At 42.2% G+C, this 23993-nt stretch overlaps 1 protein-coding gene across 1 annotated transcript in view; it reads right to left on the bottom strand.

Moving 5' to 3' along the window:
• The window catches only part of PHKB (phosphorylase kinase regulatory subunit beta), a 1466493-nt gene that overhangs the window by 14774 nt on the left and 1427726 nt on the right, over positions 1 to 23993 (bottom strand). The window contains exons 29-30 of the mRNA XM_085637773.1: positions 18604 to 18711; positions 16654 to 16794 (exon numbers count right to left, since the gene is read on the bottom strand). Coding sequence (XP_085493899.1) covers positions 16654 to 16794; positions 18604 to 18711 — 249 coding nt within the window. The remainder of the gene's footprint in view (positions 1 to 16653; positions 16795 to 18603; positions 18712 to 23993) is intronic.

Here is a 23993-nt window from a genome sequence, read left to right as displayed (position 1 = left end):
TCAATTACATCTCTCAGATCTCAAGTAAACTGCAAGTTTTCTATATCCACCAACATATTACCCATCAGATTGAAAAACGGACGGTACAGATACAAATTCATCATAGGTGAGCATGCAATTCTGTATCAAGGTTATGGCCCCATGGCTTCTTGGTGCCCAAAAGGACAATCATCCTCAATTTACATCAACACAGTTCCAATTCCCTGTTACCTCTGTGTGGATGAATCATGGTGTGCTTTATGTCATAGTACTGTAAGGATGACTATTGCCCTGATGCACCCCCCCAAAAAGTTTAGCCAGGGGGTATGCACTATCTTGATGCTCCAAATTTACAGGCCTTGCAAGTATAGCACGTCTTGAAACGCCGATTTCCACTGGCAAGCTTATCTGGTTCTCGACAGAACATAGATCTAGTTAACATATTCCCCAATGATGGAGACTTGGAATATGTTATACTCGGTTGTTGACCTATAAAATCTTTGAGTTGTTCCTCATGTTGTAATACTGCGAACTGATAGAGCCATGTTCCATGTTATAACCCATGAAAAAAAGTATCATCCGGTCTTGTTTACATATATCTCCTGGTGTGGTTGTGGAATTTACCTGTGTATTTGTGAACATCAGTTGTTCCCTACTTTTGGTCAAGAGCCTCCGTTTTGCCTCTTTGAGCACCTGTTCTGGATAACCTCGCTCAGAGAACCTTAAAATCATGGACCTGGCTTCTGTTTCAAATAAATGATCAGTTGAACAGATCGTACGAGCCCTTAAAAGCTGACTGTATTGTATACTCCATTTCAATGAGCGAGGATGCCCAATATTTCCATGCTAGATCGAATTTCAGGCAGTCTTCTTGCGAAACACACTAGTTTGAATGGAATCACTTATCGCCTCCGGCTTTACATCCAAGAACTCTATTTCATGTGGGCTCCATTTCACAGTCAGCTGTATGTTGTAGGGATTACTGTTCAGAGTTGTAACATACTCAGCGATGTCTCATCTCTATTGCAGAGGACAAAAACATCATCTATAAAGCGCACCCACATTAAGATCTTATTTGTGTGGTGCACATTACAGTCCGCTCCCGACACCTCCCAAATTGGCTTCGTAGTTAGACCGGTTTGTGTTGTTTTTTTTCGTTGCCCTGATTTCACTATATATATATATATATATATATATATATATATATATATATATATATATATATATATATATATATTACCAACTGGCAGTCGCCAGTAGGTAGTTATAGTTAGGACCTATTTTCCATAGGAAATCCGCAACATTCTATTTGGAATAACGTTGGCGCCGATTGACGAATCTTCGCGAAATTTTCCAAACTTTTGGCCAGCTCCAGTCTGCTCCTATCCTGAAAATTTCACGGTGATTCGTCAAGCAGGGGCCGAGAAAAAAAGGGGGTCCCAAAACGCGTTTTCCCCATGCATTTTCCCATAGTGCCTGTTGACGCAGCTACAGCCCGAACTGCTGAACGGAATTACACCAAATTTGGCAAAGAGATAGTCCTCAGTTCAGACTCGTGCCTTTTGCTTAAATGGTGTAAATTCGTTCAGTAGTTCCTGAGAAAATTAGAGTTAAAAAGATAGATATATCTGGGCGGAGACTAACCACACATCTCATCGTGAGATCTGATTGGCTGTCAGTACTTCATCCAAGAAGTGTTGGCAGCCATCTTGGGACCAATATACATGATAGCACCTCATCAAAAAGCATTGCAGTTAATAGAAGGTTTTAAGACTTTAGTTACATTATAAATCATTTGGTACCATACTCATTTTAGGAATTGTGGTGTGTTCTAAGGTAATTTTACCATGTGAAAAAGCCTTCTGCTGTGATATCATGAATCATGTTTGAGAGAAAACTATTTTCTCATGCTTTTCCCACAGAGGTTTGGAAGGTGATCTATAAGCTAAACTGAGAGCATATTTTCTGTAAATTCACATTATCTTTCTCAGTCATGTGAGAATGAAGTCTGACATTCTCAGAGAAACATGTACATCCAACAAGGCCAGAGACTGTCCAGTTGATTCCTTTGTGTTCTACTGCAGCTTCCCAGAGTATTCTAAAGAACAACTAGAGCGCAAACAGTCCTACTTATGACAAACGTATTGCACACCTGAAGCCATCTTCATTGGAATAAAGTGGTAACTTTTAAAACATTTAATTTAAAAAGGAACAACATGAGGGGGTTCATTTTGCCATAGAAAGTATGATTAGTGCTGCAAAAAGAAAAATTAGGGCACATTTTGAGTGACTTCTCAAATCCTCTTCTATTTCATTAAAACATTCTGACATGCAGACTGAAACATGCACTTTCAATACCAGCATCAGACTTCCCTGGTGAGCAGTAGCTTTACTACAGTGATCTAATGAGCAACTAGAGTGCTAACATTCTGAATTTATGGCACACGTGTGACACATCTGAATGCCTTCTTGATGGAATCAAAGTAAAAAAAACTGAAAGTATTTCCTACTCAGGAGACTGTAGTAAATGAGGAAATTAGGAAACTTTATAACAAATAAGTCTCCCAAAATGGCCATCAGAGACAAAAGAGCCTAAATGTAGCCCAAAACATCACCCAGATGTAGCCCAAGTATAGCCCAATGACGGAATGTCCCAGAGTGTTCTAACGAACAACTAGAGCGCTAACAGTCTTACTTTTGACAAAAGTATGGCACACCTGAAGCCATCTTGATTGGAATAAAGTGGTAACACTTAAAACATTTAATTTACAAAGGAACAAAATGAGGGGGTTCATTTTGCCATAGAAATTATGATTAGTGCTGCAGAAAGAAAAATTAGGGCACATTTTGACTTCTCAAATCCTCTTCTATGTCCTAAAAACATTCTGACATGCAGACTGAAACATGCACTTTGAATACCAGCAGCAGACTTCCCTGGTGAGCAGTAGCTTTACTACAGTGATCTAATGAGCAACTAGAGTGCTAACATTCAGAATTTATGGCAAATGTGTGACACATCTGAATGCCTTCTTGATGGAACCAAAGTAAAAAACTGAAAGTATTTCCTACTGAGGAGACTGCAGTAAATAAGGAAATTAGGAAACTTCATAACAAATAAATCTCCCAAGATGGCCACCAGCGACAAAAGAGCCCAAATGCAGCACAAATATCACCCAGATGTAGCCCACACGTAGCCCAATGACAGAAGTGTGCAAAACACTGTTTTTTTGTGTATTTGCAGTATTATATAGTGCAGACTTGTCAGGTATTGGAGTGCTTTACATGAGCATTGGTTACATCACACAAGATCAAATTCATTTTGGTTGTAGACATGGGGAGATTAAGTGATATGACCAGAATCACAGAATGTTGAGCTGAAGCAGAAACTCCAACCTGGTTCCCCAGTTGCAAAGTCTGCAGCTCTGGAAGTAACACCACATCCTCTCCCCTAAGTGCAACATTTAATCAAGTGGTCAACTGGATAAAAAAACATAAAGATTACAAATAATTTAAAAGTTCTTTGTCGCTATTTGAAAACTCAGAAAATATGTCCTCATTTTAGTTTTTTAGAGCACTAACCATAATTTTGATGCAAATAAGACCCTCTCATATATGTAATTTCTAAAGGAAATGCTCTAGGTATTACAGTTTTGATTACATCAAGATGACGTCAGGCGTTCCACACTTTTGTAATAAATATAGAATGTTAGCAATCTAGTTGTTCATTGGGATACTGTTGAGAGGCAGAGGCCAGGGGCACGGACTCTGAAAATTGAAGGCAGGTAGGAGAGTGCAGAGGAAACAATTTGACCACACTGGGCAGGCAGGAAGGGCAGTGGCAGCACAACAGACTATGGAGGGCAGTGGAAAGGGGGGCAGGGGCAACAAACCAACAATACAGGACTGACAAGAGAGGCTGTGGCAACATAATAGACCATTGTGGGCAGAAGGAAGAGGCAGTGGTAGTACAACCATACATGCCAACAGACCCGTTTCAGCCAGGAAACGTCCAATGTTTTTAAGCTCAAATGGGCTTTATTTGATCTGTCTCCTGTCTACAATCTCCTCTTTTTCAATGTAACTCAAAGGGGAAAATCAATACCCCAGTTGTTTTTCAAAATCTCGCTCTTACCAAGTTCAAAATGTTCGCAAGTATGGTACATTGGATCATGGTAGGCAGGAGGAAATGGGGTACGGGCATGGACTCGGATAACAGAGGACAGGAGGGACATGGAGAGGTGCACCAAACTGACCCTACAGGGCAGGCATCAGGGTTTGCAGCAGCACAATGCACCACACAGGGCATGCGGGACGGGAGTGCAGCACAACAATCCATAGAAAGCAATAGGGAGGGGACAGGACCATGGACATGGACAACAGAGGGGAAAGAGGCAATGGTAGCTAGCTGACCATAATGGACAGACAGGAGAGAAAGCTGCAGCATAACAGACCATAAAAGGCAGGAGGGACGGATCAGGGGCATTATAATGGAACAGACAAGCCAGGAGGGAGGGAATAGGGATCTGCACATGGAAACAGAGGGCTGGGGGCAAGGGGGCAGGAGCAGAAAGATGACCATGGAGGTCAGGCAGGATGGGCACTAGAAACAAGACACCATGGAGAGCAACAGTGAGACTATGATGGCATACACACTGACCATGGAGGGAAGGTGGGAAGGGCCATGGCAGCACAGAAGACCATGCATGGCAACCGGGAGGGTTAGTGGCAGCACAATGGCTATTATGGGCAAGAAGGAGGGTGCAGGGGCATGCACAAAGGACCATGGAGGATAGAAGGGAGGGGTCAGGACCTGGGCACAGATAAGAGAGTTCAGGGAAAGGGGCCTCACAATAGACTGCGCGGGGCAGGCAGGAGGAGAAGTTGAGGCACAACAGACCAGGGAGGGCAGAAGGGTGTGGCAGTAAAATGGACCATGGAGGACAGGAGGAAGGGGATAGGGGCATGGCATGTGGACAGGCAGGGTGGAGGTGGCAGGGACAGGTTACGGTGATCTGACAATGCTAGGCAGGTGGGAGAGGAGTGGCAGCTCAGCAGAACACTCAGAGTAGATAGGAGTGGCAGGTCCATGGCATGGTGGTGGGCAAAAAGGATGGAGCAGGGGCATGCACAAAGACATCGGAGGGCAGGGGGAAAGAGAATAGGGGCAGCAAGCTAAGCACAGAGGCTAAGCAGGAGGTCAATGATGGGCCATAGAATTGGGCAATGGAGGGCAGGAGGAGTGGACTGGTACATCATGCTAATTGGAGGGCAGTGGCAGCACATCAGACCATGCATGGCAGGAGGGAGGAGGCTAGTCCAAGGATTCAGACAACAGAGGATAGGGAGGAGGTGGATGGAGCAGCAAGCTAACTGTTCAGAGAAGGTGGTTATTAGGAACTTTATTGTTTTTAAAATGTGTGTCTGTGCGAGCTACTTAAAATATGAACAAGTATGCAGCATAATCTCACTTTTATTCAGGAAGAAGAGGATGTTTGTGAATGTGACTCCAGGCTCACTTGGCAGAAACACCCCCTGACCCTCCACCGCCCATCGCAAAATGTAATGCCCGTGAAAATTGTAGGTGGACGCAGTGTTATATAGAACATAGTCGTCAGAGCATGATTGAAAATGAAAACTAGATATAGTATATGGTATAAACTATGCACCAAAAAGTGTGATACAAGATGAACCGGGGTGTGAAATATAATATGCAATACATTGTGCGCAATGACAGATTCATTGGAGAGCGCGAGATAGCACAGGCACTAGCGCGTGCTATGCGATATGCGCCTTGGAGTGTAATATGCACAGGGCAGTGTTGTGTAACCTAACTAGTCTCTAAAGTTGTAATATAAAATATGTGCTGGGGAGTGTAACATTGCATATGCACTGTGACAAAGATATGGATCCCAGATTGTAATATGTATGGCATAGCGCTGTGCGTTATAACATAGGCATCGAGGAAGGCACGTTAGATGGGACAATATAACCCGTGTGAAGGCAAGTATGGCATGACATATTCACGGGGTGGTGTTACAGTGCACATGGGCTAGAGAGTGTCATAACATGCGCACTAGCTGGTAGAATACAACACAGAGGTGTGTGGCACTCGGCGGGCACTGGTGGGTGTAACACAGCATTGGGCTCAGCCAGGAGCACACTGAGACTCTCAAGTGAAGTTCGTCTCCTTTCCAGAGAGTAAAATAAAAAGTATTACACATCCGGCGGTGGATGTGTGTTTTATTAACCGTGAGGGGGGTTTCTTGCATAGTTTGGTCGAATTTTTGTCGAATCCCCTTTGAATGGCTTGGTGTGCATGTGTATTAAATGTGCCCGTCAATAGCTACCCATGTTTGTATAAATAAACGACAAGGGAGTCTACTTGGAGAGTACCCACCGGCGGGGGCGCCGGGATTAGGCACGGTAGGGTGTTAGACACGTCAGAGCTTCACTAGCAGTGTAAATACATTCCACGTGGATTCATTGTATGCATAGTCGCCTTTTAATGAATATCACGCAAATCATCATGGTGATAGGTACATACGGGTTGTCCAGCATGCCCTAGGTGTTTCTATGAATATATATATTTTTTTAAATAATAAAAAACAAAGGCCGGCCCAGGGGGATGGGGTCCCCGGGGCCATAAGTGGCCTGAGGGGGGCAACGCAGCTCCCCACCTAAAGAATAAAAAAAAAAGGCCATGACCCAGGTGTTGGGGTCCCCTGGGTCGATTAAGGCCTTGGGAAGGGGTCCACGCGTCCCCCTTCCAAATTAATTTTTTTCAACAAAAAAAATTAGGGTGCAGGCCCTGGGGGATGGTGTCCCCAGGGCCAATAAATTAGAAAAAGAAGGGGCCACACAGCCCTCCTTCTTAAAACAATAAAATAAATAAAAGACGGGCATCGCGCCACAGCTCTGTGGCGCTTACTGGAGATACCTAGTGGGCTAGTTTGACCCTAGGGACCCTTAGGATTCAAGGGGACTTAATCTCTCCACTTAGAACGGCCACAGGGCTCGTTTACACAGTGATGAAGGGAGGGGACGTGTGCAAACACGCCCTGTGGCGCGTTTTTAGTTGGGGAAATAATTCCCTTTCAATCCTGAGGGACCCTGGGGGCCAACTAGTCCACCAGGTGCTTCCAGTAAGCGCCACTGCTCTGCGTTGAAAAGAGGTGGTGCAGGCCGTGCCCCTTTTTACACCTCTCTGCAATGGCGCTTACTGGACGTACCTAGTGGGCTATTTTGCCCCTAGGGACCCTCAGGATTCAAGGGGACTTAATCTCCCAACTTAAAACGGCCTCAGGGCGTGTTTACACAGTGGGGAAGGGAGGGGACGGGGCCTGAGGTGACGTGTGCAAACATGTCCTGTGGCGCGTTTTAAGAGGTAGTTTTAATCCCGTGCCCTATTATATACTAGGGGCTTACACAGGAGGTCTTGCTAATCACAGGGGGACCCCAACACATAGTGTTCCCTAGTGTATGTAGGTGTTTTCACTGTATTCTAAGTGTCTTTTAACATAGCACTGGCTCTAGGACTGGTTAGTCAGACTCAGTTACCACCAGTATCCGTCTGAAAAAGTTGAGGGTACAGGATGATTTTGCAACAAGGCTTCTTTCTGCTCTTCTGTTTGTTCTTTCTGCACGTTATCCTTCTTCCTGCACTTTTCTTCGTCTTTGAGGACTTCTGTTGCTTCTTTCTGCATTTCATTTTTTTTCTTTCTGTGCATTTTTTCTTCTTTCTTCACATGTCCTATCTCTGTAGGCATAGTTAGAAATTAGCATTTAAAAAACATTAGAAAGTCACTGAAAAAACCATTGGTTTCAGGGGCGTTATAGTTAGCTGGACTTTTCACTCGTACAAAACCATTGAAATTCCCCCATTGTAGTTAGTGCAGCTAACTATAACTCGCGCCCCCGCAATGCACTGCTGATGACATCACATATTACATCACTCATGACCTGGTCAGTGACATCACTCATGACATCACTGATGACATCTCAAATGACATCACTGATGACATCACTGATGACATCATCCTTGTGATAAAGTGGCAGACCTCCTATCCCCCTAATATAACCTTTGATACACACATTAAAAAATAGAAACTAAAATTTTCTAAACAATGGACATACCAATACCAGTTACAACAACATTCAGTAATTCTAAGATCCACATATACATCCACTCATTCACCAACAGTCCTATACAGTCACTCATACATGTACTCACTCATCATATGTACTCATACACCTATACATCCTGTTACGCAACGCCACTCATCCATAGAGTTACTCACACACAGTCACTCATGCTGATAAAGAATCAAACATCCATTTACTTGCATATACAGTTATACACACACCACCACACTTTCTTCTACAGAAACGTACACATACTTAAGGGTATATTTACAAGGCGGCGATAGAAAATTATCGCCGCTTTTGTGGCCGTTTTCGGCCGAAAAGCGGCGATAATTTTCTCGCCTAATTAGCAAGGTCACGCTAACGCGTGAAACTTTGCATTATCGCCCAAATTCTAAACGCCCAGCTTTGCATCTCTAATGAGATGCAAAGTGGGCGTTCCTGACCTGACATGAGAAATGTCGCTAAGCGACATTTCTCCTATCATCAAGCCCCACGCTATGAAGCCTAGCAGCAGGAAAAGTAGCGATAACCCCGGTTATCGCTACCGGGCATATCAGCAACACCCGGCGATAATTATCACTCAGCGCTCTTAGCGTGAGGATAATTATCGCCGGGTAACGTGGATTTTTATCGCTGGGATAGCGTGCTATTAGCAACGCTGATCTCCTCAGCGATAAAAATCCTCACGCTAACTGCCTAACGTGAGATTATCGCTGGAAACCCAGCGATAATCTCACGCAATGTGGCGTTAGCTTGCTGATAGGGACTCACAAACTTAGCCATGATATCCACCTTCCATAGGACATCATGGCTAAGTCAGTCCTGAAGCAGGCGTAAGGAAAGTAGCGATAACAGGGGTTATCGCTACTTTTCCTGACGCTATGCTTCATAGCGTGGGGCTTGATGATAGGAGAAATGTCGCTTAGCGACATTTCTCCTGTCATGTTAGGTCAGGAACGCCCACTTTGCATCTCATTAGAGATGCAAAGCTGGGCGTTAGGAATCCCCATGCTAAAGCAAGGTTTCACGCGTTAGCGTGGCCTTGCTAATTAGGCGATAAAATTATCGCTGCTTTTTGGCCGAAAACGGCCGCAAGAGCGGCGATAATTTTTTATCGCCTGCTTGTAAATATGCCCCTACTTTCCTTACGCCTGCTTCAGGACTGACTTAGCCATGATATCCTATGGAAGGTGGATATCATGGCTACGTTTTTGGGGCCCTATCAACAAGCTAACGCCACATTTCGTGAGATTATCGCTGGGTTTCCAGCGATAATCTCACGTTAGGCAGTTAGCGCTAGGATTTTTATCGCTTTTGATATAAGCGTTGCTAATCTCACGCTATCTCAGCGATAAAAACCCACGCTAGCCGGCGATAATTATCCTAGCGCTACGTGCGCTTAGCAATAATTATCGCCGGTTGTTGATGATATGCCCCTTAGTCTTTTAAACAATCACTTATAGAAACACATACTTATCCATACAGGAACTCTTCCAATCTCTCACTCTCACATATACTCACTTATATACACCAATAGTCACATATACTAGTTTAAAACATATGTAGTTACTCATAAAGACACTATTGAGACAGTCATTCACTCACTAACACACCCATGCACACACTCATCCACCCATACAGTCCTGCACACATGCTGTCTTGAACACATACAAACAGTGAGTCACTCATTCATGCACCTATGCACTACGTAATACCCCCCCACCGAACTATACAGACACTCAATCGCTCACACTGATACTCAAAAAACCAACTAATAACCTATATAGACACTCATGTAGCTACTCACCAACCCATGCAGCCACTTATACACAAAGTGAGAGACTGATACAGATATTTACATATTTAAACATTACTCACTAAGCCATGTATTCACTAAGATACACTTAATCAGTCAGTTATACAATCAATTTTTCAAAAACAAATCATCCATTTAGACACTTATATACCCATTTATTCTTCCATCGACCTTGAGATATACATATATAAAACATATGTAATTTTCAGAAAAACACACATTCACTGGATGATGTCATGAGTGATGTCATTTGAGATGTCATCAGTGATATCATGAGTGATGTCACTGACCATGTCATGAGTGATGTAATATGTGACGTCATCAGCAGTGAATTGCGGGCGCGCGAGTTATAGTTAGCTGAACTAACTAGAACGGGGGAATTTCAATGGTTTTGTACGAGTGAAAAGTCCAGCTAACTATAACGCCCCTGAAACCTATGGTTTTTTCAGTGAATATAAATATATATATATTCACTTAAAAAACCAGAGGTTTCACACGTTATAGTTAGCTGGACATTTCACTCGTAAAAAAGCATTGAAATTATTGAAATAAATGAATAGCTTTATTTAAATATGGAGTCCCGCCCCCATGGGCGTGAGCAAGCAAGGCATTATGGTTGATGTAGTCTTAACCCATAGCTGCTCTTGACTCTCCATTTCAATAAAACCCGGTTGGGTGCCGCAGACCCCGATGAAGTAGTTCTCACAAAGTCATTACCCCAGTGGGCTTTAAAAAATTGTAGAGTTACTTGCACTCCTGCCAATATTTACCGGCAATCAGGCCCCCTTCACTCCAATCAGCGCTCATAGTGCTCAAGCACCGTGGATCCACCAGGTTAAGGCAGCAGGACCCCCTCGCGACCGGGATGGCCGCTAAATTAGAAAATACGAAGGTTGCCCCAATGAGGAGGTCGCACTTGCTTGCTGCCGGTGTGATCGTGTGCAGTAACCCCTTCAAGTGCGACCTCCTCATTGGGGCAACCTTCGTGTATGTATGTATGTATGTATGTATATGCATATGTGTGTGTATATATATATATATATATATATATAGTTTGGATATTCTTTTATTGTTTCAACTATTTATTATTCATCTTTGATTTTAATTGAATAATAATTGTGATATGAAATTTTAGAATATACCCACTGGGGTTTTATTCTTTTATCATATTTATGACATCAATAAAAACATCTATTTATATATCTATATATTTATATTTAGTTCTTTTAATCTGAACAACGTTATTGTCCTTCATTAGAAACATGACTGAAGTTTGCTTGCAACAATGCCTTTTTTCAGAATAGAATATAACAAATCAAGGATGTTTGTTTAATTTAATGTTTTCAAAATAACGAAGAAAAGACATACCAATAATTTAAAAAGGTCAGAGAAATTGTTTCTATGTCTATGGTGCTTCATTAAGTATACACCACGTGATTATGCACTGGCACTGGCACTTTAAGAATGTGACTGTTTTCCTCACATGTCATGTGATCAAGGCCTTTGGCAGGCCGAAACGCGTAATGGCGGCAGTGCTGGGTGAAAATAAATAGAATATTCTTGCACTGATACCTGGGTCTGTGTTCGTCTTTTCCTGAGCAACGTGGAAGCTGGTGATGAATTTTACAACATATATATATATATATATATATATATAATACCAGCCTGACAGCGTCCAACAAACAGGCACCGACTCCGTGAGTAATTCAGCAAAGAAAGAGTTTATTCCAACGTTTAGCACATTGACGCGTTTCGGCGGGAACAACCGCCTTGTTCACTGCATCCAGTTCTAAGTTAATCATGCATGGTTAAATAATCATTGTCTTTACACTCTCTTAGGGTTGTCATAGCAACCAACAAAAAAAACGCAATAGACATAGTGAAGGTCATGTTAGGTTTAGTTGTTATGGCAACTAGAAGACAGACCTAGTTTGCTTTTGATACGAAAATGTAATAAGTAACGTTCAAAGTAAAAAACTGTACTATGGTTATATAGTCACACAATAGCAGTGAAAAACAAATTTAGAAAATACGGAATAATAAGTATTATACAATTTTTACAACATGTTGGTTACATATGTAAACCCACAATGCGAACGTGCCCAAGGAAAGAAAATAAAGCACTAAGAAAGAGAGAAAGAGAGGTATAAGCTTTCTAGTTTTGTAGATTACGAGAACTCAAAAAAGAGATTAGATGACCTAGTGCAAAGGTGTGGGTAGAGTACTGGCCAGGAAACACTGGTTGGTCCCATGTGTGAATAACTATTTATATACACTTTGAGTAAAGGAGTATTTCTTTTAGGTTTCAAGGGACTGTTCTTAACATTGATGCCCAAGTGGGCAGAGAAGTAACCAGTCAAACACAGTGTTGTGTGGTTAACGAAAATCCAATTATATCTTGGGCAGGTAGTCACAGTTAAAAAGAAAGTGAAAGGTGACGGGTATGCCAGAGATAAAATAGTAGAGCGTGGGAGAACTGAACGCTAAGAGGAATGGAACAGTGGGAACGGAGAGTGTATTTATTATTAAAGATGGACACTGAGAGCTTCATCGGCGTTCATCCCATGTGGGATTTTGGAATTGAGGAGAATGATGTATCTTGACTCCAGTCTCCTAAGTGCCAATTGCCTGTTGCCTCCCCTTGGATTTTTGGGAATGTTGTCGATGACAAAATAGGAAAGATCCTGGGATCTACCGGCATGTTGTGAGTTTATGTGTCTGGCAACTGGATATGTTTGGTCATTGTGCACGATGGCCCTGAGATGTTGCAGGATACGGATGTGTGCTGGGTGAATGGTGCTTCCTACATAGTTTTTACCACATGTGCATTGTAGGACATACACAGCAAAGTCTGTTTTACAGTTGAAACTCCCTCTTATTTCATACGGTGTGTTTCTGAAGGGCATGTGGACTATTTTGGTATTCGTTCCATGTTTACACGCTTTGCATTTGCTACATTTAGTGAATCCCTTAGGTGTTTGAAACCAATTTGGTTTTTTGATGATGGCAGGTGCATTACGCACTAGTTCCTGACGCATGGATTTGGCACGTCTGAAACTAATTGAAGGGACTTTAGGCCATGTTGGTCCTATAATGGGGTCATTCCTTATGTTGTTCCAATGTTTGTACAGGATTTTTCGCAGGGAAGTATGATATGCATTAAATCCTGTAATCAATCTTGGCGTATCTATTTTAGTGAGTTCATGTTTAGCCTGGTTGTTTCTTTTCTTAGTGAATAGAAGTTCCTCTCTGGTGATTTTCTCACTTCTAGTTTTGGCATTGTTTAAAATTTTAGTTTCGTATCCCCTGCTCTGTAGTCTATTGAAGAGGTCATTAGTGGATTTATTTAGACTCTCTTCCGTGCTGCAGTTGCGTTTCATTCTTATGCACTCTGCATAGGGAATGCCCTTTTTGACACTATCATAATGGAAACTATTAGCGTGCAGGATAGCATTGCCTGCTGTAGGTTTCCTGCATGTTCTCGTTTGGATTTTGTTTTGTTCTATATACATTTCTATGTCCAGAAATTGTATACATTCTTTACTGACATGGCTGGTGAAAGAGAGGTTGAGTGTGTTGTTTAATTCTTGTGCAAACTGTTCTGCACTTTCTTGTGTACCTTGCCATAAAACAAAAATGTCATTGATGTACCGGACATAGATAACTACATTTTCTTTCATTTCCAGACTGTGTGTTGGCATGAGTACTTGCTCCTCCCACCAGCCCATATGCAAATTAGCATAGCTGGGGGCGAAGCAAGTATCCATGGCTGTGCCCTGTAATTGTTTATAAAACAATTTGTCAAATATGAAGACATTGTTTTCCAGGCACCACTCGGCCATTTGCAGCAGCATAGAAGTGTGTCCATGTAAGTGTATAGGTCTTTTGTTTAAGTAGTGCTCAAGCGCATGTAATCCATCCTTGTGTCTAATGCTAGTATATAACGAGCATACATCCAGTGTCATGAATACATAATTATCATGCCATTTCACATCATACATTTTGGTCAAGAAATCGCCTGTGTCCTTAATATAAGAGCGTAAGTCACAGACAAAAGGCTGGAGGAAAAAGTCAATAAATCGAGAGGTGTTTTCAAACAGTCCACCAATAGCAGATATGATTGGTCTGCCAGGTGGATCGATAGCGTTCTTATGTATTTTTGGGATTAAATACAGTTGTGGTGTGGTTGGATAGTCATTTTTTAAGAAGTCAAATTCTGGTTTGGTGAGAAGGCCTCGGCTTCTCCATTCATAAAGGGCTTTGTGATATCTTTCTTTTACACCTATGATGGTGGTTGGTGCAATACGACTATAGCATTCTCTGTCACTCAATTGGTTCTGTGCCTCAATATTGTATTTAGTCAGTGGCCACAGAACCACATTGCCACCCTTGTCTGACCATCTTACCACAATGTCTTGCCTTTCTTTGATTTTATTCATGACAGTGTTGTAGTCCCTTCTGTTTGCATTGAATGTTCGATTGAATTCTTGCCTGCTTTTAAGGGCTAAGGATTTGAGGTCTTTTGTAACATTATCCGCAAAGATATCCAGGCCATCTCTCGGCATTATAGGAGTGAAAACTGATTTTGGTCTGAATGGAGTTCGTTCAAAAGGAAAAGTGTCAAAGATGTTATTGGTTATACCTGTTGTTGCCGGTGTTGGAATGTTTTGCTCCTCGTTTTGCAATTGGATCATGTCTTGTAGGAGTTCCATGTCAGCCACTGTTAAACCACTGTTCGTTTCACCACTGGGTATTTCATTGGAATCCTTTTTAGAAATGGAGAAAAAGTGTTTTTTCAGTTTTAGTTTTCTAACAAACTGAAAAAGATCAATCCGGGTTTGAGGGTAATCAAAATTGGTTTTATCGCAGAAGGAAAGTCCTAAGGCAAGGATATTTTGTTCTTTTTCTATAAGTTCCATGTTAGTTAGGTTAATTACTGTGTTGGCATTGTCTTTTGTAGTGCTTATCTGCGCCTGTCTCTTCTGTAGGGTTGTTTGTTTATATTTTGCGTTTTTCTGACCCCATCGTCTGTTTTTTCGCCGCCTTGCTCTCGTTGTTCCGTGTTTGCATTTCTGTTCTCTTGGCGCGGGGGACGTGGGCGTAGATTCATGGTTCTTTCTATGCGTAAAAAACCCAGTTCCTGAATTACAGTTGGGGCCATTCTTGGTTGTGAGGCATTTGTAACAGATTCTGTTTCAGATTCTAGTTCAGAACTGAGTTCTGATGCACTTGGTTCTGTAGTTTTTGGTTGCGACTCAGCTGCAGTAGACAGTTATTGTCTGCGTATGTTGTCGAATTTTTTAGAAAATGTGTATATTCTTCCTTGCATATAGTCATTTCTATCTCTTTGAAACTTTATTGCTTTTCTCGCTTTGATTGACTCCTCGTGTTTCACCAGTCTTGCCTTCATTTCACTTAACTTTTTCTGTATATCTTCCTGATTTTCACATTTCTCTAATTCTTTTAGTAGTGTTTCAATCTTGGTTAACATAGTATTGCGGTCACTTTCAGCGTATTTTATCAATATTTGCAGCATTCTCTGTGACGATTCCGCACTATTGTCTGCCCAGTCCTTCAACATTTCTAGGTTCGGATTCTCATATGTGGGAGCGACAAGGATCCTAAGGCCTCTCGGGATCCTACCTACATCAAGGTATCTCTGTAGGGATTTGCATTCCCACCATTTTGCCATTTCACTTTTTCTAAGTTTCTCCAGTTCTTGCAACATTCTGACACTGTTGCTAACTGACATTTGCTCCGTATGCCCAGCTGCACCTGTCGTCAGCCCTGTGCTGGTTTCTCCATCATTAAAGACATCCAATGCTGCCTCTTCACGCTCTCTGATCCATTCCTCGGCCATTGTTGGAAAATCGTGTTCCTTCTGTGCTACTCACTGCCCGTCTCGTGGTTCACGGGACTACCTCTCCCAGCAGCCACCACTCAGTACCCGCCAACACTCACTCAGCCGCTCCAAGGAGCTTACCTGATACTCCGATCGCCCTCCGGCCACCACGAGGATCAGTTACTCTCCCTCTGCGCGGGATGCACGGTGTTGAGATCGCAGTATCAAACGAGTTTGGTCCGTTGCGGTGGGGCTCTGTATTTTCCTCTTGAAAGAAACTGTTACCACCAAGGTCCGTATATGCAGAGCTCCTGAACGAGGAGGGTCGGTGTCAAGATCCCGGCGAATCTTTTCTATATAATACCAGCCTGACAGCGTCCAACAAACAGGCACCGACTCCGTGAGTAATTCAGCAAAGAAAGAGTTTATTCCAACGTTTAGCATACATATATATATATATATATATATATATATATATATATTTTTTTTTTTCCTGATCCCAAAAAATGAACAAGTTTTAACTATTTGTGAAATCAGGACAACGAGAAAAACAACACATCCAACCAGACCTATCTACCAAGCTAAAAAAAACTTTCTTTGGGAGATGTCACACCCCAAACATTTGAAGCTGCTTCCTGGCAGAAACACTGATATTTGCTACACATTCCAGATGCCAGTACTCATAATGACCCAATTATTTTGATGTATTATTGCGCTAAACCATCTAATGAGGCTGTCAATACTTTCAACTGGGTATAGGTAATGACAGTTGTGGTCCTATGCGTCAACCATTTAAATTAATAACTGGAGTCTAACACTTTCTATTTAAATGAAATAGAATAGCCCAAACAATATTTTCCCATCTGTTTACCTGTTTTTCAGTTTCCTTGAGTCTTTTCTGGTCTTTTTGAAAACCGTTAAATGATTCTGTCACCAATTTATCCAAATCCACTCTGTCTTGAAACTCCAGCTCGGGATTTCTTTCCAAAAGTAAGGATACAACCATTAACAGCTGGAAAAGGGAAAAAGAATCAATTTGGTAAGCTTCAATGTCTGCGAAAGCACAATGGCTAAAACACCATCAAGACAACTTTGAGCTGTAAAGTCATTCTAATTGACGTCCACTTTTCTGATCCCAAGTGAGAGGTAAACAAGGGATTAAAATAATCGAATAATTCTAACAACATGGCCCGATGTTGCAAGAATTGTGCAAATCTTTTTAGTGAAGACTGACATAATTTTAAGGAATTGTGTACATACTATCTGCATCATCAAGCAAATAATATCTGACTATTTTATGCATAAGTGCCTGTCCTTCTGTAGGGGTGGAAAGAGAGAACGGTCAAGAGCCCAATATAAAAGATCAGTCCCGCCTTGTCATTGTACAGATGATAGTCACCAGTGAAATGATCCTTGGAAGACTCATCGTTCTTAAAGGGGAGAGATCTTAACCCCTTAACGCGGTGGACCGTGTTGTGGGCGATTTAATCAGTGGGCGGGGTTCGGACGGCCCCTGGCCGTCCTCCGCACATGCCCACCGTCACGTGGGACCGCAGGGGACCGTCCGCTGCACCAAAGGGGTTAAATCAAATTTTTGATACGAATAACTAATAATTTACAGCGCATCCAGGGAAGAAATAGCCACAAATAAGTTCACTTTGAATTTCTTGTTGACCTCCTGGTAACAGTGGTGATAAGGAAAAAACTGTTACCACAAAGGAGAAAATAAAAAATGATTGCATTTGTGTCACATGATTTATTGACCTTTTTCTGGTTCTGATTGGACTTATTTGAATACAAGACTTGAGTAGGACATTCAATAATAACTTCTAAAAAGGAAGAAGCTACAATACGCGGTTCTTGATATTTTCACTTTCTGACATCACTGAGTACACTATGGATATGGGACAAAAAATGGACGCCGTCCCTGGATCTGCTTCAAGGGGGCAGTGGTAGAGAAGGAGGTATGCATGACTGTAGGCATAAAGACAAGAGGAGTAGAATGACTGCAGCAAGAAGTCCATTATGAAAGCAAACTAGGTTAGGCGGATCAACTCTCCTTGCAAAAATGTTCTTAGTGAACAGAAGAGGGGTGAGACGGCTGCTGCTGGAATCACGTCACAAGGGAAGTAGAAGGAAGGTGAGAAAGATTGCCAAACACAAAAAATAATTAAAGGAACAACAACCAGCATGGCAGCAGGCAAACAAATAGAGTGCTCAAAGAGGTGGGCATGCTCGGTGGAACAAAAGAGGGGTTTAGATGGAAAAAGCAATGTGTTGGGATAAAGCAGTGGCTGGATAAGATGTGTCTGACAGGGAAAAAAGATGGGAGACCCACTGTTCAGTTACTGACTGAAAGGAGTGACTAAAAGAGGTTGAGGGAAGAATATGACCCCAGACAAGGAATGATCTGGATCGAAAGAAGGTCAAAGAAACTGGAAATACAAGAGGAACACAAATCGGGTGTTATACAGAATGTATCACCAGCAAGAGCTACTAAATAACTACGGCTTTTGATTGTCACCTCGCTGTTCTATGGCACTGTATAAATGTACAGGAAGCAAACATTCTGCAAATTAACCTCTTGGTTACGTGATGGCGTTTTTCTCTGACTTCCCATAGCCGCATCACAACAGTCGGAACAAGGACATAATTGGTCACCACTTTCCAAACAAATTTAGTGTAGAAAAACAATACATTTGAAAGATTGCTTGAAACTGCATTATCTACCTGTTCATCAGTTGAACATATGTATCACATTTTCTTCTTGAAGTTTTAAACTGGGGTAATTTTTAACGCTTACTAGGCTGTATGGACCTACCTCCACAATAATCTGCCGGTATTCAGGCTGGTCAATGTTCTGCAGCATGTCCTCCACCAGGAGGGAAAAGTTCATCTCGTACATGGTCATATCTGACAAAGTTGGTTGCTGTGTGTAGAAAAGCAAACATTACTTGTTGATTAGGTGGAATTCTGGTCCTGTAGTGAAATCCGCAGAAGCTGAGAGAAGTTATCCATTATTAAGCCTTCAAAATGTTCTAAACATTTTCTTTCAGTCGGTTTTAAAATAAAACTAAAATAGACTTTTATATAGAAAACAAGTTACATCCAATGAATGAAATGACAAGCACGCTCAAAAGTTCAATGTGAAGTAAGAGATTCGAATTTCTCAAGGACGTTTGCCTTTCATTAAAGTTTGGAAAGAGCAAGTACCCGTAGGTGTTGGGAAATCGCTTTCAGGAATAAAAGGAAACTCACTGGTGTCTTATTGTTTCGAGAATCGGACAGTTTACCAGACCAGATAAAAAAACATTCAACTGCATAAAACATTTCTATTAAGTCTGTGCTTCAAAACAGTGGCATTGTGTTGTATATAAAGGGATATGCGTATCAATGATGTACTGCAGAGTAGCATGTTAGCAATGAAAAAACACTCAGTTATTTACTTTGTGTTACTTTAATCGCTTCAAAGACACATAATAATGACTAGTAAATGCCAAAAAGAGTTTTTATTTGTATTGCAGAGAATGAATGCGCACATGGCCATTGTCATTCATTCGTTCCTTTCAGTTCAATTCACTCAAAGTATCTCTATTTTTTTTTATTTAACAGTTTTCTATCTCTTCACTAATATCATGAAAGAAACAGTGGTTGGTTTTACCATTAAGAAAAATTAGGCACAGGAGAAACGGGGAATAATGGGCTATTTACTCAAACAAAAAGAGGGCAGAGAAGTGGTAAAAGTCAGTACTGGTAAATTTCACACTACGTTGAAATGCGGAAACAACAGTGAAATTGAAAAATGACCGCATTTAAGTTCAAAAAAGGATCCGGACATATGATCAAGGATTTGGGGAATAGGAGCAAAGAGAAGCAAGGGAGAAAGGCATAGGACAGTGACGAAGCGGCGGGACCACATGGCTACATACGGTTTACACATTTAAAGCCTCATTAGGAGTTCTTTGAAACTGATGATGTGCTAATACCGCACCTAGTGCTGTATAATATAAAGAGCCCCGGGGGTGCAATGTGCATGTGTGCTCGCTTTCGCACCTCCAGGGCACTTTAGAAGGGGCAGCAAACGACGTGTCCTACTCAGTAAGAAAGATCACGCTGGCGTGGGTGCTTCCTCATCCACATGGGGGCATGGCACCAAGGGTGTGAAAGATGGGGAAAAGGGTCCGCCAGAAATTCCCCTGCAGGTGGGTATAGTCCCTCACCACGCTCGCCTGCAGGAGCTTCTCTGTCTCCCTCTGAAGTGCAGGTTGGTAGCCACGCGCACTGAAAAAGTTAGACGGCTGCTTCAAACAGGGGCTTTGCCTTTAACTAATTCGCTTGCCCCAAGGCAGCCACAAGTTTGCGGCTGATTTCGGATCAGCCATAATCTGTGATACAACACATCAGTCCCTGTTTACTCCCAGAGCACCTAGTTAAAGGCGTGCTGCAGTGTAAATAGGGACTGCGGCCCCTGTTATTCTAAATATCATGGGGTGTTTTACTATTCCACCATTACAAGTATGCCTCTGAGGAAAGGGGAATAGTTGCTTTGGCATTTGGGTACCAATTCCCGCCAAGTTTTTCCTCATTCTGGGCACTTCTTCGCTTGCATATTTCACCAGTTTTTTTCCAGGTACAATATTGTTGCAAGTTACAGCAGTTACTTGAGTTTTATTCAACAGAAGGACCCACGACCTGTCTCCAACCAGTAGTCTCGCAGAATGACCTCCACCCCGTGAAAACATTCCATAGACCCTATATTCAACTATGACAACTACACGTTCTACTCACACATTCTACTGCAGATATGACAGTTTGCATGGGAACCCCTAACACAACCCTAAGAATACATTCAACAAACACAATCTCCCGGCCCCCCAAAAAAACTAAAATGAAAGATATACATATTGAAACAATAAATGCAACAAGTCATAAGAAAATACAGAATACATTACATGACGTAATCTCTGAACCTGATAGCAATGGACAGTACTCTTGCACTTCTATAAATATCTTTCATTCACAGGTGTATGTGACGAGGAGCCGAGTCGCGGACCCACGCCGAGTCGCGGACCCACCTCGTCGGACCTAGGACATGATCAGTTACCCCCTTACCTTACTCCCTGTCCCCGCCTCTACTTTCAGACTCCGTCTTCCGACCCGGATCGGTGCTGTCCCTTTAAGGCTCCTCTGCTTTCATCTGCGGCTGCCAATCACGTGGGCTGGTCAGGTGACTCATTCTCCTTCAAAGTGGAAGAGGAGACGTATCCTGGGCGTCCTCTTCGGGAATCAGGATCCTGGAAGCGGGACTGCCGGGTGGAGAACGGGACGTCGAGACCTTCTTTGTGGAACCGGGATTTGGAGATTCAAAGATCTTCGCCGCGGATGAAGAGGCACTAAGAGCCAGGCGAACAGAAGTGCTGACCCCAGACGATGAAAAAAGGGAGCCGGACCTACTCCGGCAATGCTCAGAAGGCGGCCACGGCCCAGGAGGGTCGTGGCTCCACAAGGTACGGGGCCGGCTGGAGGCTGTATGGGGAAGGGGAAACGGGGAGGTGAAGGGAGGGCCAAGCGGCACACCGGGAACCTCTGCCCTTGCTCTATTGAATAACGAAAGTCAAAAAGAGCAGTAAGTGTTGCAGAGAGTGTGAATCACTGGTGACGGTCGGGTGCTCCTTCCCTTACTCCCTTTTCCCTGATCACTACTACAACGAACTGAACAATGCCCTTACCGAGGCTTTTCTTTTCTCTTTTGCGTTTTACCGGTGTTTGGTGCGACTGGACGGCAAGACCAAGTCCCTCAATCCTGAACATTACTAAAGCTTAAAGAAGATCCTTGCTCTTTGAAGGAAGAGAACGAAGAATTTGCACCGACAAGGACTTTTGTGTTTTGCAGTTGTAGAAAAACCCCTACGTGTGTGCTAATAAAATACTAATAGCATATCATACCCTGGCCTCCCCGTCTCCTTCTCCGCCACCTTACAGTGTAGCATCCTCACATTCCCTAGGGATCGCAACACCCTCACCTTGTCCTGCTTCTTCAAGCACTTCCACTTGAGCACCACGAACACCATCCGTAAACACTTCCAGAAGAAACTAATTACTCTTACTACTATCAGAATCGAATTCAAATTTAACTTTGAGATTATATCTAATAATATCTGCTTGTTCCTTGCTCAGAGGAACAATAGCACTTTTATTCCACCAACCTTTATTTTCCAAAACAACAGCACGTCTGGAAACACTTTGCACTTTAGTGGTTCTGGAAAATTTAGATTCACCTTTCATAACTTTCATAGGCTTTTTAACCAATATCCAGTCACTAGGTATAACATCCTTATCATGCTTAACGTTGTCAAAATTAATTTTAACCTTATTTTGTTTTCTTCTTACTTGCTCATGCACTTCTTTCAAATCCAAATCACTACCTACACCACACTTTTCAGTCAGCCACTCAGGATTGAGACTTTAAATGGGCTTCATCCCTCGCAACACTCCCATAGTGCTGTGTGGTGTGATACTATAACTCCACACTTTCTGTTGTAGAAATTTTCTGAAATTGAGTTTGCTCGCAACAGCTGTTTGCAACCCATCTTTTAACATACGATTTGCCCTCTCAACAAGTCCACTGGAAGAAGGACTATACACAGGAACTCTACCAAGTTTCACATCATGTTCTTGAAAAATACCGACCTCTCCTCAGACACAAAGTGCATCCATTATTCATGACGATTCCTTAGGAGGTCCCTCTGTTTGAAACAACAGCTCCAAAACCTCAACAGCAGCCAAGGAATCATTAGACCTAACAAATGGAAAATACAACCACATAGAGAAGCAGTCCACTGCCGCAATGACCCTGCGTTATGAGCAACTGGACTGCAATTAGCTGTTTTTCCCGCCTCAGGGGTTTGCATGCTCTACTGTCCCATTGCTGTTGTATCAGATTATTATGCTGAATAATAAAAAAAGAATTCTGAACCCCAAAAATATGTATTCTCTTTTTTTAAAATGTTGAAATGTCCTGCATAATCTATGCCTACCCTAAGAACAATTTGGCCTCTCCGCAGGACACAACGTTTCCAATGTTTATCAGTGCACAAACATTATGCACACTTATTAATGTAAGATTTGATTTGACTTGCCCATCAGTTTCAGGCCACCAGAAGTGTTGCTTGTTTTATTTGGCAGAGGCAGTAATACCCAGCTGTCCCGGATGAGCCAAAATATTTTTTTAAAATTATTTTTATTGTTGACATCGTAAATACATTTCAGTTATTTTTCCAACTTTGTTATGATCACATACTATACAGTTCTCCAATACATTCTTGTTTTGACTTGTAAGCTTCTCCCACCCTTATGTTAATCAACCTCTATTGTCAAGTGATCAGCTATCTGAGGGGTCTGATGAGCCAAACTAATACTTTTACTCCTTAAACTAATGGGTGGCACAAACAGATCCTGTATTAAAACAAAGTCATTCACTACAGACAATTCTGCAGCCACTTATTCAAAACTTTTCAATTCCATACCTAGATTCCTATCACATGGCCTTTTAGGTACAAGATACTCCTTAACCTTTCTTTAACACTCATCACTGGAAACACAATCTTCCCACTCTTCAGGTGTAATCCCAAAACAACCCTAGGCATCCACAACAGACATGACACATTCAGACTCCTCTAAAAACTCTGATACTCAGTCGCCCAACCTTATAGGCAAATATGAAAGGCAATCAGCCCTGATGTGCTTTTCCCCAAGTACATATTCAATATCAAAATTAAACTCCTGCACTCTCGACAAAAATCTAATCAACCTGGATGAAGCCTTATTAACTATCCCCGAACATGTAAATTAAGGACTTATGAGCCGTGACCAAATCAAACCTCGTTCCCTCAAAAACATTTTGAATTTTTCTGAAGCCCACGAACATGCCAATTCTTCATGTTCAATAGTTCTCAGCCAAATGATGTTCTTTAGATGCGAAGGTGATGGCTCGTTCTCTTCCATCCAGAAATTGACTCAGAACGGCACCTAGTCCCATAGAGCTTGCATCAACTGTAATTACACTCTTCTCTGCATGCACAAAAGGTTTAATGGCGGGGGCGTACACAATTAAATCTTTGACTCTCCCAAAGGCATTCTCTTCAACATCCATCCAGACAAACGTAACATTTTTATTTTAACAATGCTCTCAGCGGTTGAACAACAAGAGCA

This window comes from Triturus cristatus, chromosome 12, assembly GCF_964204655.1.
Source record: "Triturus cristatus chromosome 12, aTriCri1.1, whole genome shotgun sequence".
In the NCBI taxonomy this organism is placed as follows: domain Eukaryota; kingdom Metazoa; phylum Chordata; class Amphibia; order Caudata; family Salamandridae; genus Triturus; species Triturus cristatus.
This window is presented reverse-complemented; position numbering and strand designations above follow the sequence as displayed.